A 16,635-nucleotide genomic window follows, 5' to 3' on the forward strand; every position below is an offset into this window, starting at 1 on the left:
AAAGCAACCTATGTATCATAAATAAAAGAATGAAATTTGTAATTGCAGGATCCGTTTTATTAAAATACTCTAACGATTTTTTCCTTCAAGCATCTATCAAACATTGTCCAAGCTTCAGCGAAAAACCTGAGCATGCATTCTTTTACATCTTTGCAGGATTCTTCAGCAGGAGCTGGAGTTGTGCTGGCATCAGGGGTATCTTTTGGTGTACCAGTAGCAGTGGTAACCCCTGGGGTATTTTTTGTTGTAGCAGTAGTAGCAGGAGTAGTCCATGTAGTAGTAGTAGGAGTAGTCCCTGAATTAGTAGCTGTAGTTAACCGTACTGTTGACGTAGTAGCAATGGAAGATGTTAGGTTGGGTGTCCTGGTGATCTCTGAAATAACAATAAAATTAGGAAAATAAAAAACATCTTTCCGAAAGTAAAAAACTAATAAATAAGTTTGGGATATACAGGGAGACCCGGAATAAGAAGAAGACTTGTAGACACAAGTTATGACTTTAAAAATTCGAATGAACATATAAGACCCTTCAATTGTTCAGCGTTAACTGACACATTTCACTGAATAATGGATTTAAGAAGTCACTATTGACACTATTTGTAACAACATCTAATACATTTTAGTATTGTTTTTTTGTCGTCTTCCCATTACACAGTTTTTTGGTTCTTGCCATAGTCAAAATTTAGTCTTTGAAATTTGTAACCCTTATTTCTTGACAACTTTAATATTTTAAACAATGAACTCGTGTCGTTCAAAAGATCTTAAATTTCAAGTGTGTACACACAGTTTGTGAAGATTTAGTAATTAGGAAATAAAATTTTCTGCAGCAAGTGTGAATTTCTGATTATTCACCTGTGGGTTCAACACATATATTACAGAAGCCTGGACAAACAGGTCTGAAGAACGCATTCCCCTGCAAGCAAAGATACTGCGCCTCTTTGAAAGGAAAGTTTTCAGCTTTGTTTGTTGAGTCATTAATACCCTCAAGTAGTTCAGCCACCTCCTGAGCACAGTGATTATCCAAGCTGGTGCACTGGTTCAGGTTAGTTACATCTTAAAAAGGACTGTGGACGTAATTTCTAGAAGAATGGCAAAAATATTGCATGCTAAACATTTTGCAGTTAAAAATATGTTTTTTTAAAATTTCACTATAAAAGTGATTCGAGGATTTATGATTAAAGGATAAAAAATTAAAATAATAGGATTTAACATGTTTTGAAAATATTCCTTATACATAATACTTAAAGGGAGTGTTCGCAAAAAATGAAAGGGGGTATACGCTTAATACGATAAAAAAGCGCTTTTGATCACTACTAATTTTACTTCTTTCTGTTGCGTCTATAAGGAGAAATTGTTAAAGACGTCTCATAACGAATAACTTAGCGCCCATACAAATTCAGAAAATTGCAACACACAACTTAGACCGTAAAAAACAATTTAATTTCAAACAAATCATTCAGATATTACAACCTATAGTCATCGATTATCTTTCGCCACATTTGTATATAGTTTATATTTTAAAATATTTTATTTTTTTAGAAAACGTTTTAACGGATTTCGAAAAATGTGAGTGGTGCGCGGCGTTCTTAGATAGTTGCGCAAGCGACAAGAGAAATAATCAAATTCAAAACAAATTAATTAAAAAATATTATAAAATATAAACTATACAAATGTGGCGAAAGATAATCGATGAATATAGGTTGTAATATCTGAATGATTTGTTTGAAATTAAATTGATTTTTTACGGTGTAAGTCATATGTTGCAATCTTCTGAATTTGTATGGGTGCTAAGTTATTCGGTATGAGACGTCTTTAACAATTTTCTCCTTATAGACGCAACAGATAGATAAGGTTATTAGCGATCAAAAGCGCTTTTTTATCGCATTAAGCCTATACCCCCTTTCATTTTTCGCGAACACTCCCTTTAAATGAATACAAAATTGTGAATAGGACGGGCAATTCATCCAGGGGGGGGAGTGTTACGATATTAGGTATACAGTCCCTTTAATCTTCACTGCAGGTTCATCACATGTTTTAGTTAGAACATGACAGTATGCTCTGCAAACACCTGTAAATCTGAAATATTCTGAGCTGGGAACTTTAGTATGAATAATCCGCTAATTCGCATCCTTTGTGCTTCGTGATATTAAGATTAACCCCTATTTGAATATTGCTTTTAAAAGCGTTGTCTGTTGAAAAATCGACAAATTTGAGACCTCAACAATTATTTTAATGATTAAGGACTATAATTGCTTCAAATACAAATTTTCGTTTTGATTGAGTGGGTCGACTTTTATAGGAAAAATAACGAAAATCGAAATTTGCGACCATGCGCGGGTAAACGGTGGGAGTAACTATGAGTATCCTGTGCAACGCTGGGTTCCCAAGCTAATGTTTAAAAAAGAATATTTGTTTCCTTTGAAATACTCTTTTCTGCAAATATCTTTCTTCTGATTATATTGTTCGTAAATAGAGTGTAGTTCCCTGCAGGCTTCTTCAGTTATCAAGTTCTCACAGGTTTTATCTTCAGGTGACTCCGTCGACACAGATACAGCGGTTGATTCAACTGATGCTGAATAAACTGTAGTTTATAAATGTTTAGATTATATTCAATTCCAGTTTTTAAAAAAGTGTAATCTAAATATATTTAAATGGACTAATGGCAATCTGTATATTGTGATTTGGTTGTTTGTTTGTATTTAATAAAACGTCATAACGGCTGAACCGATAGGTCCCATAATGTTTGAGTCAGTTCACGTTTGAAAATCTACGAAAAAATTTCATTAAATCTGCGAACTTTTGTTGTTGCTATTGTTATTGTATTGTAGAGCGACAATTAAAAGTTTAAATGGAAGTTTTTACCAAATTTTATTTCATTGTCATCTAAAAAATGAAAAGAAAAAATAATTTGAAGATTTTTACACATTGCAAATTTTATTTTAAATATTTAATTATGATCGAAATATGTTCAGCAACCTTTATTTATCTCTTTTATTCTTTCTCATCTAAAACTTTTAACTGGGTCAAAATGTAGGCCCCATGAAGTGAAAAATATAAACATCTTATATTAAAAACGAATTTATATGAACGGCAAAACATTTTTTCCCTGAAAGTAAATATACTTACTTATCAATTGTTGACATTTTTCACAGTATGTTTTGCAATACACTAAAAAATCGAATAACTCTAAATTCTTTAAATTACAATTTTTTCCTATTTATTTCCAGAAATTAATTAATCAGGTTTATAATAGTCACTGACAATTTTTCAAATCTTAATCTCTACAGGTGTGCTTTTGTAACATTATGCGAATTTTACCTCTGACTGAAGATATACAACTAAACGTAAGAAAACCAAAAAAATTAGTTTGCTATTGCTAAATTCAACATTTTTTGTATAAAATAAATTAAATAATATTTTGTGTTTTAAAACTTAATTTTTAAAATAAATTAAATAATATTCAATTTTCCTGTTTCTTTGATAAAAGGGACACTACGGCAGCTGTTGCAGATCCTGCAAGTAACCTGAGTTAAAAATGTAGTTGTTGTTGTAGCCACAGGTGATGATGTAGTTGTTGTTGGAGTTGTTGTTGTTGTAGCCACAGGTGATGATGTAGTTGTTGTTGTTGTTGTTGTTGTTGTTGTAGGATCTGATGGTTTAATGGTTATTTGAAATATATTGGGAGGACAACCCTGGCACACTCGGAGACAAACACCTAAATATTTTTTACCTTTAACATTTTAATATTATTTCTATACTGGTTTGATATAACTTCATACAAATAATCTAAAAATATATATCAATAGATAAAGATAGATTGCGCATAAGAGACATTTTTCATCTTAAAAGATATAAATGAGAGATGTTAACTAGGTCGGTTGTGAACATTGGCTGTTCTTATGTCATTGAGTACTTGTGGTGTACATGAGTTCTGTAGAGAGAAATTTATGTTAGTTTAGTCCTTCTCATGTCCTTCTTCAGTTCTCGTCAATATGATTTATTGCTCAGTGAAATGTTGTTGTTCAAAAAGTTCCATTCCCGGAGTTATTTTACACCAAAACACCCCGCTTATCATTGAAGTACACTTTGACCCCTAGAAGTATGAGTTCGCGGACTGTACAATTCTTGGTGATTTTGCGTACATAAGCTATCTATGTTTATTTATTTATCTATGTATATATCAGATCAGGAAAAAATGAATGCAGTTAAATTTTTTATTTATTTATGTTGTAAAAATCATAAAACCATAAAATTTTTATGAAATTAATAAATTTATTAAATCTAAAAGTATCACCTTGGTTGAAGAAATTTTGTAACTGACAGCGTTTACAGGGTAGGCAATCAATAACGGTTGTGGGAATAAATTTCGGTGTTGTTGTAAATGTTGTTGCGGTTATTGTTGTTGTTGTGGTTGTTGGTGTGGTTGTTGTTGTAATTGTGGTTGTTGTTGGTGTGGTTGCTGGTGTTGTTGTTGTTGTTGTTGTTGTGGTTGCTGGTGTTGTTGTTGTGGTTGTTGAGGTTGTTGTTGTTGTGGTTGTTGTGGTTGTTGTTGTTTCCGTGGTTGTCGTAGTTGAAGTTGTTGCTTTTGTAGTTGTTCTTTTTTGTTTTCTTTCTCTTTTACAAACGAAACAACTACGTCTGCACCACGGCTCTATTTAAAAATATGATTAGGGTAAAAAAGCTTGATTACAGCAAAAAAAGACAAATATTTAAACAAATGTAAAAACGAATTTTTAGTTTGTAGTTCCATCTCACAAAAAAACTACGAAAAAATTGAATTTATACAGAAAAGTGGGCCAACCAATTCTGAAAGGATTTTTGTTTGTTGAATATCAAGATTCCAGATTATTTACAAAAAATATTTTCAAAGGTGCTGGCTTGTTTGTACCATCAGATCTGCTGGCTTGTTTGTACCATCAGATCTGCTGGCTTGTTTGTACCATCAGATCGAAAATCCTCAGTAGATATATTCTTAATGTTCAAACAAATAGAAATTGGTTAAAATTTGAGGCTCTGGCATTAATCAGAAAAAACCAGTAAAGGATTTTCAAAACCTCAATAAATTTTTTTTACAAACATGACAAAATACTTTTTACCCTTTTTTACGATTCTCCTATTGATGCAAATAATGCAATATCTACAGGCCATGGACTTTAATCTAGGTCTAGGTGTTGTTTTTTTTGTTGATAAACATTCTGTTGTTGATTCGTTTTCGTTTGTTACTGTTGTTGTTCTCCTTCGCTCTTCACCCTCCTTCTTCCCCTTTCCTATCTTCCTTTTCTTACAGTTCTTGCATAAATTCTCACACATATCTGGCGCTGAAATTTAGATGTTATAGTTTACCCCTTTACATTGACATTTTTCAACAAAATGGATAAAGAATGTTATAAAAAAAAATTGTGAAATCTTTTAAATTTTTAATGAAAGATACAGATAATTTATATATGAATATTAGACGAAAGGGCAAAATCCAAATACTAGCTGAATGACAAAAGCTCAAAATCTTTACAAATAATTTTTAATTATCGAAAACATTTTTTTTTAAATTGATAAACCTACGTAATTTGAACGTCCAAGCAGGAGTACATCTGTTCCAGCAAACGTTGCACCTTTCTTCAACGTTATCACCTAGACGTAAAAAAGTAGCTGGCTCATCAGGAATTTTTTTAAAAATTGAAATATTTAGCTTTCTTCATTTTTTCACCAAAAATATTTAACTTTACTGGAAAGTATACTCAGATACAATCATAATCAGAAAGAATATGAAATAATTGACAATTAATCAGGAAGGTTTGTAAATGGCTATTTTGTGATTATCGTGTCATCAATCATGTTTGTAAAATGATATTGTAGACTCGTCTGATTAATTGTAAATTAATTCCGGGTCTTTCTGATTAGAACTGTAGTAGATAGTAGTTGAACTGCGTAGACGTAGTTCAACTTTGTCCACGTGGTTTTATTAATTTTCGATGTTTATAAAATCTGGTCTTAGTTACATTAAATTACTAAGATTAGTAGATATTACATAAAATAAGTAATCTCGGGTAACTTGTATTCCTTGTTAAAAAACCAGAGAAAAAAATATTTTTACATGTTTTCTAAAAGTAAAAAAAAAATCATAATATTTTTTTTTAAAGGAAAATTACCATTTTCTTTCAGTCTCTCAGAACATTTATAACAATTGTTCTCACATAATGCTGTTATTAATAATCCATTTCATTAAATATATAATTTTTAAAGAGTTCGAAACTTTTGAGGAGTTAGCGCTAATCTTTAATGTCTGAATTTATGTCTGAGCAGATATCTTTTATTTGAAGCGATTAAGAACATATTTCGTGAGAAATAGCTGACTCACAACAGGAATGTTTGTTGCTTCTGATCGGTCGATTATTTTGAATCATTAAAAGGATTTGATTTAATCAGATTAACCACGAAATTTATGGATGAATGTTTTCAGAAGAGATCAGCAATATTTCCGACCAAAGTTTGTTTATTTGTGAAAACTTTGCTGTTATACAGTTGTTATAGTTCGGTTTATTGAAGAAGAAACAACCAGATCTAGTATTTGTGAATAGTTTGCTGTTATACAGTTATTAGTTCGGTTTATAAAAGAAGAAACAACCAGATCTAGTATTTGTGAACAGTTTCCTGTTATACAGTTGTTAGTTCGGTTTATAAAAGAAGAAACAACCAGATCTAGTATTTGTAGTTTTCAAGAGAAGTACAGGGTGTCCCAATAAACATGGGATTTCAGTGATGTATTCGATATCGTCTTTTTAAATAATTCTTTGATTTAGTATAGTGAGAGTTTAGTCTGCTATGTTTACAATTTGTTTGTTTATGTTTTGACTACATTCGGTTGTACTTAGTAAAACAAGAAAATTGTAGTATACAAACAGAATAAACTTGTCCGTCTTCACTGTTCATCTTGCGGAGACGTTATAGACACATTTTTACAATCTTTTACCCTTTTCGTAAAATAAACTCTAGCAGACATAATAATATTATGGCTTTTGAAATCAGGTATTACAATGCTAATTCATAACAAAGACGATATTCAATTCGTCACTGAATTCCCATGTTTTTGGACACCCTGTATATCAACGAAATTCAGCAGTAAAAATGTGTAATACCAGATTTTGGGTCTCCTATGCGTTTTTTATCTAAAGATTAACTTTTCTATGACTTGAAAAAATGCTCAACGTTTACATAATAAAGTATCTGGTATGTTGTTTGTCTAGCAATGTTGACATGAGAAGATATTTAATGGATTTCCTGCAGAAGCTGTGACCAAACTAGATGTACAGTTTTGACAATAGGCACAAGTTGATTGTGGAGAAATATCAGATTTACCCTCTTGGCATCTTTCACACATTTTAGCACACCAACCTTGGGATAAATATAGACAATCATTTTCAAGGTTTGGATAAATATAGAAATTTAAAAATTTTAAATTCAAGAAAATATATTTTCTCAATGTTAAATTCAAAAGAAATTATGTTTCAAACTCTAGAATACAAATAATGAGGAATTTTAAAACTTTTTTTAATGCATATTTCATATCGCATTTTTTATTGCGACAACTTTAATACCAGTTTCAGTATACTTGTATACTTGTTTATAGTCTCAATGCTTCTTCCTCTTTTCTATTTCTTTGCAGATTTGTAGGGTGGGGTACAAATTTCAAATTAAATATGAGATATTAAGCGCGCGTAGTCTGCGGAACTGTAGTGTAGTAGACAGAAACTTTTTCCGGATAATTTTTTTTGGAACTATAAACTTCGATTATTTCCTTATTCAATCGCAAAAATTATTATTTTTCGACAAATTAGAAAAGAAATGCATTTAATTGCAAAATCAAACATTTCTTAATTTTAAGAATTCGAAAGTGGATATTTTGGCCCTCAATAAAAAAATAAAAATACTTGTTTGACACCCCTGTTAATTGGCATATTATTTGTAGGTATACTCTAAATGAAAAGTTTTATTTAAAGTACGACTACAGTTAAAGAAAAAGTGTACAGAGCTAAAAACTTTAGAATTGGATATCCTTAATCTTGATCGCTTAATCTGAATATCCACTTTGAAACTTTTAATTTTAATTCGCTCTCGTTGGATATTACATTACATACTACATATAAATTTAATCATGTTAATATGAACTTACTAAAAGACATATTTTATCACATTTGATGACTATAGTTCTTTTGAATGTTGGTCTAAATAAACATTCACCAAAAAATAAAAACCAGGTTTACAAAAGTTAAAGAGCGCATCTTTAACCTCTAGAAATGAATCTAAAGACTAAATTAGTCTTGAAATTAGCAAAAAGAGAGCATTGATCTCGATATCCACCATTCTAAAGCTTTCAGCTCAGGCCAGAGAGCAACCACCTTTTTATGCTTATTTGATACCTAAAACGTTAACCATTTAAAATTATTTTATTTAGAAAAATTTATAGTTTGAATTATAAAAAAACCTGCAACATCAGATTTCAAAGATATAAGGAATGGAAATAATTAGAGTTATTGGCAAGTAATTAAATCTTTAGTCTTTTAAAACATTACATATTTATCAATTTTCCTTTTTCTAAAGTTGACCAACCCCATTATAGAAAAGAATTGAGTTTTTGCCATAAACTCAAATTTTCTAATCCCTTTATCATTGTAGCCTGATGGTTTAAACCTTTGAGCTTTCAATCTCAGACACTTTAATCTAGCCAAATTTATAGTTTGAAATATCAAAGGTCTACATCATCTACAGAGGCAAAGGGATGAGAATATCAGAGTTTGTGGCAAATACACAATTCCTTATTTTATTTGTTTACTTTTGTCCGCTAATCCAGGACTTCTCTCACAGAATGAACATCTGGAGCAAGCAGTTGATATTTCCATTTCCACTATTTTCTTTCTCCTGGTTCGGGGGCTCTGAGCTAGAACTGCTTCAAGTATCAGGAGAGACAGCCACACTCGAATCCAAATCTAGAGTTTAAGGGACTGTACACTTGATTTCAAGTGATCTTCTATTTTTCTATACAAAAATTGATATTCTATCCTAGTTAATTGAATATTTATGCGTCACAGAAATAAGATTTTTAAATACGATATCTCTCATGAAATGCTGTAAATTGAATGTCACTTGAAATTACAACCTTTAATAATAGCTTCGGCTTCAAATCGTTGTTAAAAAAAAATAAAAAAAATAAAAAATTAGTAATATGTTAAAACTAAATATTTATATTTTCCGTTTTATGGTTTACAATTATTAGAATGTTTAATATGTTATAACATTGTTAAATATTAAGTAATTTGAGTTTGTGGATTTTTTTCAAATTTACAATAACTTATGGGTTTTGGAATTTAATCTTCATTTATTTAAATGAATAAAGAAAGTGTCAAATTCACAGTATTTTATAGAGGTTACTATGTTTAATGACGTAAATTATTTTTAACATCTCATTCTTCGAAAGAAAAAATATTCGTCAAAAAATATTCATAACAAAAATTAGGATTCAGTTAAAAGATAAAGTGACCTCGTAGCTTTTAGGTTTGCTGTGAAAAAAATAGAATCTTTCACATTATCGATCATAAGTTCCTTTTAAAGAACTACCTTCAAAGTCATATAATTTTGATATTATTTAGGTTCTGAACACTAAACATCACTTAGCATTATAGTGTTTGATGATAAAAATAATATTATCAATAAAAGAATTGAAAGTAAGAAAAATTATTCTCATTGGTTTAAAAAGTACTGAACAATATTTTTATAAGAAAAAAAACATTACTGTGCACTGAAAAACATGGCATTTTTTAACATTAATAAAAAATTTTAAGCGGCGTTCTGAAAAAAGAAAGTTGTTCTTAAAACTGTTTTATCTTAAAGAAGCAAAATCCTGCATGAAAAGTTCCTGGCCAGGCAGATCTGAGCTAAAAACTTTAGAATGAGAAATCCTTAATCCCGATGACTAAATCTGAGTATCAAATGGACACACTTTTGATTTTCTTCTTAAACCGTTCTTTCTTGGATATAGTGAGAAAAATCAAAAACCGGTTTTTCTAAATTAGAGACTCCCTTCCGTTTCTGTATATATAATCTTAAATGGCGCGCAAAATTTCAAATTTATCGGCTTCATATACGTGATTCTGATTGGTTAAATTTTATTCACTTTTCAGGATACAAGTACAAGATTAGGTTTGTCTCGATATTAAGAAAAGGATCAAGTATTAATCTCGATATCCACCATTCTAAAGTTTTCAGCTCTGTACGGATTTTTTTACAATTTTAACTATTAACCAAATTATATATAGCCCGGTAAAGTATAATCCACACATTACTAATATACATAATTTTGGTAATATCTTAAAGAAACCGTTAGGTTTGGTTTGGAGAAGAATAAAACAGTTGAATTTGCTCCTGAAAACAAAGGAATTAAGGTTTTGTCACAAACTCTGTATTGCAACCCAATTACGTAGACCTTAGATATTTCAAACTAATAATTCTATTAGATTAAATACTCTACGTTTGAAACATTAAAGGTCTACACCATCAGGTTGCAAAGAGAAAGAGATTAGAGTTTGTGGCAAAGATTAATTCCTTTCGCACAACATTTAAAACTTTTGATGTAGATTGTTTAACACTGAAACATCTTACCATTGTCAATTACGTGAAGAAACTGACATCGAAAAAAAATGAGAACTTGTTACATTTATGATAAAAACTTTGTTAAAACAATAAAAAGTAATTTATTTGACAGAAACTTTTATTTGAATAATTTTTAGTGACTGCAATCAAAGTCATCGTAAAAGTCATAGAAGTAAAAAATATTAGATATAAAAATAATAATAAAGAAAATTTAAGACGTCTAAAAAAATTTTGGAATTGAAAAATGTTATTTATTGTATAGAGTTTATCCAAATGTAAAAAAACCTTAGTTCAAATTTAATTCGGATTTAACAGAACCCCCTCAAACACTTTATAAGTTAAACAAAAAGTAATAATAATAATAATGATATGAATGTTTATTTCAAACTATACTTCACAGGTTGAATAGTAACAATTTATGTACAAATTGTGTTATGGGATTTGTAGCAGTGTAATGTTACATATGCACTATTACACCCCACTGTGATTTAAAGGTTGCAACTTGCAAGCTCTCAAGCAAAAATTGTTGAAATTTTTTCAATTACTTCTTAAAGACAGCTAAAAACAAATGCCTTTTATTTTTAAAATTTACATGCTTAGGGCTATAAAAAAACAATTTGTTAGTAGAGTCGTAAAATCAAAGCTAAAGGCGTTGCGACCCATTTTACGAAAAAAACATTTTATAGCAGACTGAATCCATGTTTCCGGACTAGAATAGACTTTGAACTGTATCAATAAGTCCAAGATTTTGAACTTATAGACTAGGATCAAGTAAGGTTTGGACAAGGAGTATGCGATAGATGTAGGGGGCGGAAACGTCATGGGGGTGTGTCTGTACCAAAAGAGTGTGTGTTAGTTTAAAGTACCAAAGGTGTGTACTGTAGGTATATAGAGTACATACGAATCTCGGTATTTGTACAGTCTAGGAGAGTACATTTGTTTATTGTTAATTGTTTGCTTAGAAATAAGTTTTATATACATGTAGCATATTATTTATATATTTAAGTCAACACTTTAAGTTTAATTACAATTGACAACATTGTTCTACAATTTCCTTGACTGTAATCATGTTGTGTGTCGGTACCAAAAGAGTGTGTGTTAGATTAAAGTACTGGTCTAGAAAGCAGTGCGACTGGCTTTCTCATGCCTAGGGTTTCCATTTTTCCGGAAAAAATTTCCATTTTGGAAATGGAATGATCCGGAAATTTGTTGCGTAAACCCAGGGAACAGGAATAAAGGGAAAGGAAATGGCGCTGGTCCGGCAAGAGAAAGCCAGTCGCACTGCTTTGCAGACCAGTACAGTAAACTTACAAACACTCTTCTGGTACAGACACCAACATGACTACAGTCAAGGAAATTGTAGAACAATGTCGTCAATTATAATTAAACTTGAATAACGAGTAGTTTATTGTAAACTTTAATCAAATTATATTCTTTGCATAAAAATTTGGCTTTATAGTGTTGACTTAAATATGTAAATAATATATTACATGTATATTAAACATATGTTTAAGTAAACAATTAACAATAAACAAATGTACTCTCCTAGACTGTACAAATACCGAGATTCTTACGTACTGTATAAACCTACAGTACACACCTTCGGTACTTTAAACTGACACACACTCTTTTGGTACAGACACACACACATGACGTTTCCGCCCCCTGCGTAAACCGGAATAATTTCGGAACAAATGGAAACAGGAATGTTTACGGTTTACGTTACGTAAACCGGAAATTTTTCAGGTTTACAGAATGGAAACCGTAAAATTTCCAGTTTCCCTTCCGTGAACCAGAAATTTTTCCGATTTACGTAACGTAAACCGTAAGATTTCCAGTTTCCATTTCGTAAACCGGAAATTTTAACACAATATTAGACATAGAAAGCAATGTTAAATCATTAAAAGTTAAAACTTATTAGTTGACATACATTGAATACGCATTTATTAGCATAAATTAGTTGCACCACCCCTATATTAGTTGCACCACCTTTATTTTAGTTGCACCACCCTATATTAGTTGCACCACCCTATATTAGTTGCACCACCCCTATTTTAGTTGCACCACCCTATATTAGTTGCACTAACCCTATATTAGTTGCACCACCTCTACATTAGTTGCACTAACCCTATATTAGTTGCACCACATCTATATTAAGTCAAACTAAAGTAGATTGAATGTATGATTAAAATCTGTTATGTTTATATTGATTGCTAGTTTTATTGCACAGCAATGAAGAAGATGTGTTGAATTGATAAAGTGTAATTTTGCTATTCTCAAACTTGAACGAAAAATCAAAACTGGAAGAGTTACGAGGTCTCAAAGTGGAACCAGTGATGTCGCATTAATGTGACCTTCTTCTGTCTAGTTTCCAGTGAATAGTGATATGTATTATGTATACTGTATTAATAAAACATTCCTGTTTTTACTTCAAAAGAAGGAACTAGATTTAAGCTTACACTGTCGAATACATCTGGGGCCGAATTTAAAAAGTTTGAAACATGGTTGTTTCGGTTGTTTCCACTTGAAATTATAATCAGTGTTTTGAGATTTGAGCCGACGCTTAATTGGAACCGGTTATTGGCGGTTCAGCTACGCGGTTCAAATTCTTTAAATTCGGTCTCTGATCATAGTCACATCGGTTATATTGGAACCCTTAGCAGACGTATCAGCTAAAGACTCACCAGTGCGTTAATCACGTCACACCAAAGTAAATTGCACGTTACATGTTTTTAATCATAACTCCTCTAAAGAGCTGTTAAGAATAACAAAAATTTCTGATATGAAATCAAAAAAAGTTTTTTTTTCTCAAACAGAAAATCAAAACTAGTGGAGGTGGTACAAGGTCTCTAAGTTGTACCAGTGATTTCGCATATATTTTACAATCTTCTTCTGTCCAGTTTGCAGTGTAATAATAAGTAGATTTAAAAATTCACTATTAAAGGGACTGTAAAGGTAAAATGAAAGGGGGTATGGCTGAAAGCTAATCACTTTAGCTCTTGATCGCGACCCATGAAAGTTATATCGAATGTTCCGGTCTCGAGAAATTGATATAAATCTGTGTCAAATTTATAAGAAAATTCATATATATATATAAATACAATTTTGCGTAGCAAAAGTAGGTTTAACAGATCATATTAAGCAAATCCACAAGCTATAAGAAAACGAAGATATCCCAGAGAAACCTAATTGTAACTTAGGTTTTCTCCCATTATTATTTTATAATTTTTATTATCATTTTTAAAGATATAATTGATAATATTTTTTTTAGGTTCGTATTACGTAACAAGAACTCCCGCCAATAAGAGTGCAGTATACTGGTCACGTGATACAGACGGAGACAAGTGACCAGTGACCACTATACTGCACTTCCATTGGCGCGAGTGCTTGTTACGTAATACGGACTTATAAGTAGATTCCCTGTACTTTTATAAATACTATTCGGACTTATAAGTAGATTCCCTGTACTTTTATAAATACTATTATCAATTATATCTATAAAAAATAGTAATAAAAATTAGAAAATAATAACTGATATTCAAGTCATCATTTTCGTTGTTCTTTAAAACGGCTCACGTACAAAAGGTAGAATTACAAAAGGTAGAATTACAAAAGGTAGAATGACAAAAGGTAGAATAAGCAAAAGGTAGAACGTTCAAAAGGTAGAATTACAAAAAGGTAGAACGTTCAAAAGTTAGAATTTTTATTTCATTTTTGAGAAGGAAGAAAATTTTCTAATTTTTACAAGAAAATCCGCGATTTTTTGAAAAAAAAATTCACAAAACTGCATTTCTTGGTTGAATTCAGCATGGAGAGGTTGGTCAACTATGGAGTGAATGAAAAGAAGAAAAGAGCATTGATTGACGACCAGAAATATGAAATTCTCTTGATTCTGCCAGTGGTGCAAACAGCTCTGAGAACGCTGGCAAACAAAAACAGAGAGATAAACGCACTAGGATTAAAAACATGACCTTATAAAACAGCTTGCCAAAATTATTGCATGGCATGGATTAAAATCATGTACATTTGTAAAATAAAAATTAGTCCTAATAAATAAGAAACATTATTTTTTAACTTTTTTTGACATTTAAACAAAAAAAATTTAATTTGAAAAATTCTATCTTTTGAACGTTCTACCTTTTGTAATTCTACCTTTTGAACATTCTACCTTTTGTTTGTTCTACCTTTTGATCGTTCTACCTTTTGTCGTTCTACCTCATGATCGTTCTACCTTTTGTCATTCTACCTTTTGTAATTCTACCTTTTGTAATTCTACCTTTTGTACTGGAACCCTTTAAAACAAATTGCTGATTGATTCAGCCGTTTTGACGTTTATTCGATACAAAAAAATATTATTTAAAGTCGCTCTTGCGAGAATGCAGCCTTTGGGAAATGCATCACCATATAGTGTTCCCATTAAATTCATAAAAAAAGTGATTGATATCACATTGCCTGGTTAGAAAATTGAAATACATATGAAAGATGTTAAAGTTTATTCCAATTTTAAATATAAAAATATAACAATTTTTAGAATTTTAACATTAAACAACTCTACAAAAATGTGATCACGTCTGAAAGGCAAGAAAAACATATTGAATGCCTTTAACAGTAAAAAAAAAGCTGCAACTGATAAAGTGAAAAGTACAATCAGGAATAAATAACAAAGTTTTTTGCGTACACCAAAGAAAATGTGTTCTTTAACCTATTTTTTTTGCATTGTTTGATAAAGTACTTTGTGAAGGAGGTAAAAATAGAACAAGGTCAAATTGAGATTAAAGTAACTTTCGAGTAGCCTTAATTTATTTATCTGATCAATAATGTGAAAGATAACGTTGTTTTTATGTTTTAAAGGGAGTTAAATTTGGATAATTTTTCCATGGTTGTCCTTTAGTACAAATGCGCAAGAAGGGTCACTTGAAATTACGTGAGCAGACCCAAAAATTCTGCTAAAAATTCTACAACAAAAATCAAATGAAAATTGTTGAACTTTTTTTAATAAACTAAAATATATTTTGATAAACAGACCTAATTTGTGTAAACACTTAGAAATGCATATCATTACAAAATTAAGCTGCCGACTTCTCTAGTTAACTTATTTTGGACCGGGGTTTTTTGTTTTTCATTCATTGTGATTTCAACATGATATTCATGACAATCTGCCTATCCTGGCCAAAAAAGGGCTGAAAAATATGAATGAACGATGTATAAGATGAATATTTAAAAAAAGCACATAATTTTTCCCGTGAAAGCTTATTGCTTTGAGCCTCTATAAAATAAACTGAGATATTTATATTTTACAGGATGGATAGTAAAACTGCTTGCAGAGGTGGGGTAGGATCAGAGGCAATAAAATTCCTAAACAAAATATCATTTATCAAAACTTGTTAAACCATTGTGTACTTTATCATTCATGTATAGTTTAGGCTCGATTTTATTAAAGCTTCATAGAATAACAAATTGAAATAAAGTTTAATTAGTTCCCTGATTTTCTTTGAAAAAATAGGATATTTCTGGAATATTTTTTTCTTCATTTAGATAAAAAACAAAGTTGCGTTTTTGCAAAAATAATTTCTAAAAAATAATGAAATAGATTTGTTTTATTTATGCTTTTTTAAAAAGTATATATCTAGAAATAAACACTTTGAATCAAGGCAAGGTGCCAATCATCTCTTTATCTTACCCATTTAAAAAACTAGTTTTCGTTTATAATGAACCTAAACCTTCCGATAAAATGAAATTTTCTGTTCAAAACCTTTTTAGCACTTCGCACATAAAAATAATAATAATAAAATAGTTGTAAACCATGTTCTCCAACCTGTACGCGTTGTCTAGTCCGGATTTCCAGACTTTATAATCTGACCGGGCCGCTATCACCAGCCGTACACCATCCTCCAGGTCAGCAGGGGTCAACTCACGTAGCTTTCTCCCTACCTCTTCAAGCAGTACCTAAGTATAATAATAATAATACTAATGATGATGATAATAAAAATCATAA

The 16,635-nt window shown here is 30.7% G+C and overlaps 1 protein-coding gene and 1 long non-coding RNA gene across 2 annotated transcripts; both read right to left on the reverse strand.

Moving 5' to 3' along the window:
* Window positions 1-35: 35 nt before the first annotated feature.
* LOC111712797 (integumentary mucin C.1) lies at window positions 36-10,742 on the reverse strand. The gene is made up of 13 exons (XM_023487525.1): window positions 10,650-10,742; window positions 8,827-8,980; window positions 7,275-7,388; window positions 6,146-6,196; window positions 5,559-5,627; window positions 5,096-5,317; window positions 4,294-4,650; window positions 3,469-3,714; window positions 3,126-3,167; window positions 2,416-2,571; window positions 2,002-2,067; window positions 852-1,052; window positions 36-373 (listed from the first exon to the last, which is right to left on the reverse strand). Exons 1-13 carry the CDS (start codon window positions 10,650-10,652, stop codon window positions 60-62), a joined length of 1,995 nt encoding a protein of 664 aa, XP_023343293.1. The 5' UTR covers window positions 10,653-10,742; the 3' UTR covers window positions 36-59.
* A 4,376-nt stretch (window positions 10,743-15,118) lies between these two features.
* Window positions 15,119-16,613, reverse strand: LOC111712799 (uncharacterized). Its single transcript, XR_002767540.1, has 2 exons — window positions 16,456-16,613; window positions 15,119-15,995 (listed from the first exon to the last, which is right to left on the reverse strand). It is a non-coding gene; the product is annotated as an uncharacterized LOC111712799 (long non-coding RNA).
* Window positions 16,614-16,635: the final 22 nt, after the last annotated feature.

Source organism: Eurytemora carolleeae, unplaced genomic scaffold (genome assembly GCF_000591075.1).
Source record: "Eurytemora carolleeae unplaced genomic scaffold, Eaff_2.0 scaffold1328, whole genome shotgun sequence".
In the NCBI taxonomy this organism is placed as follows: domain Eukaryota; kingdom Metazoa; phylum Arthropoda; class Copepoda; order Calanoida; family Temoridae; genus Eurytemora; species Eurytemora carolleeae.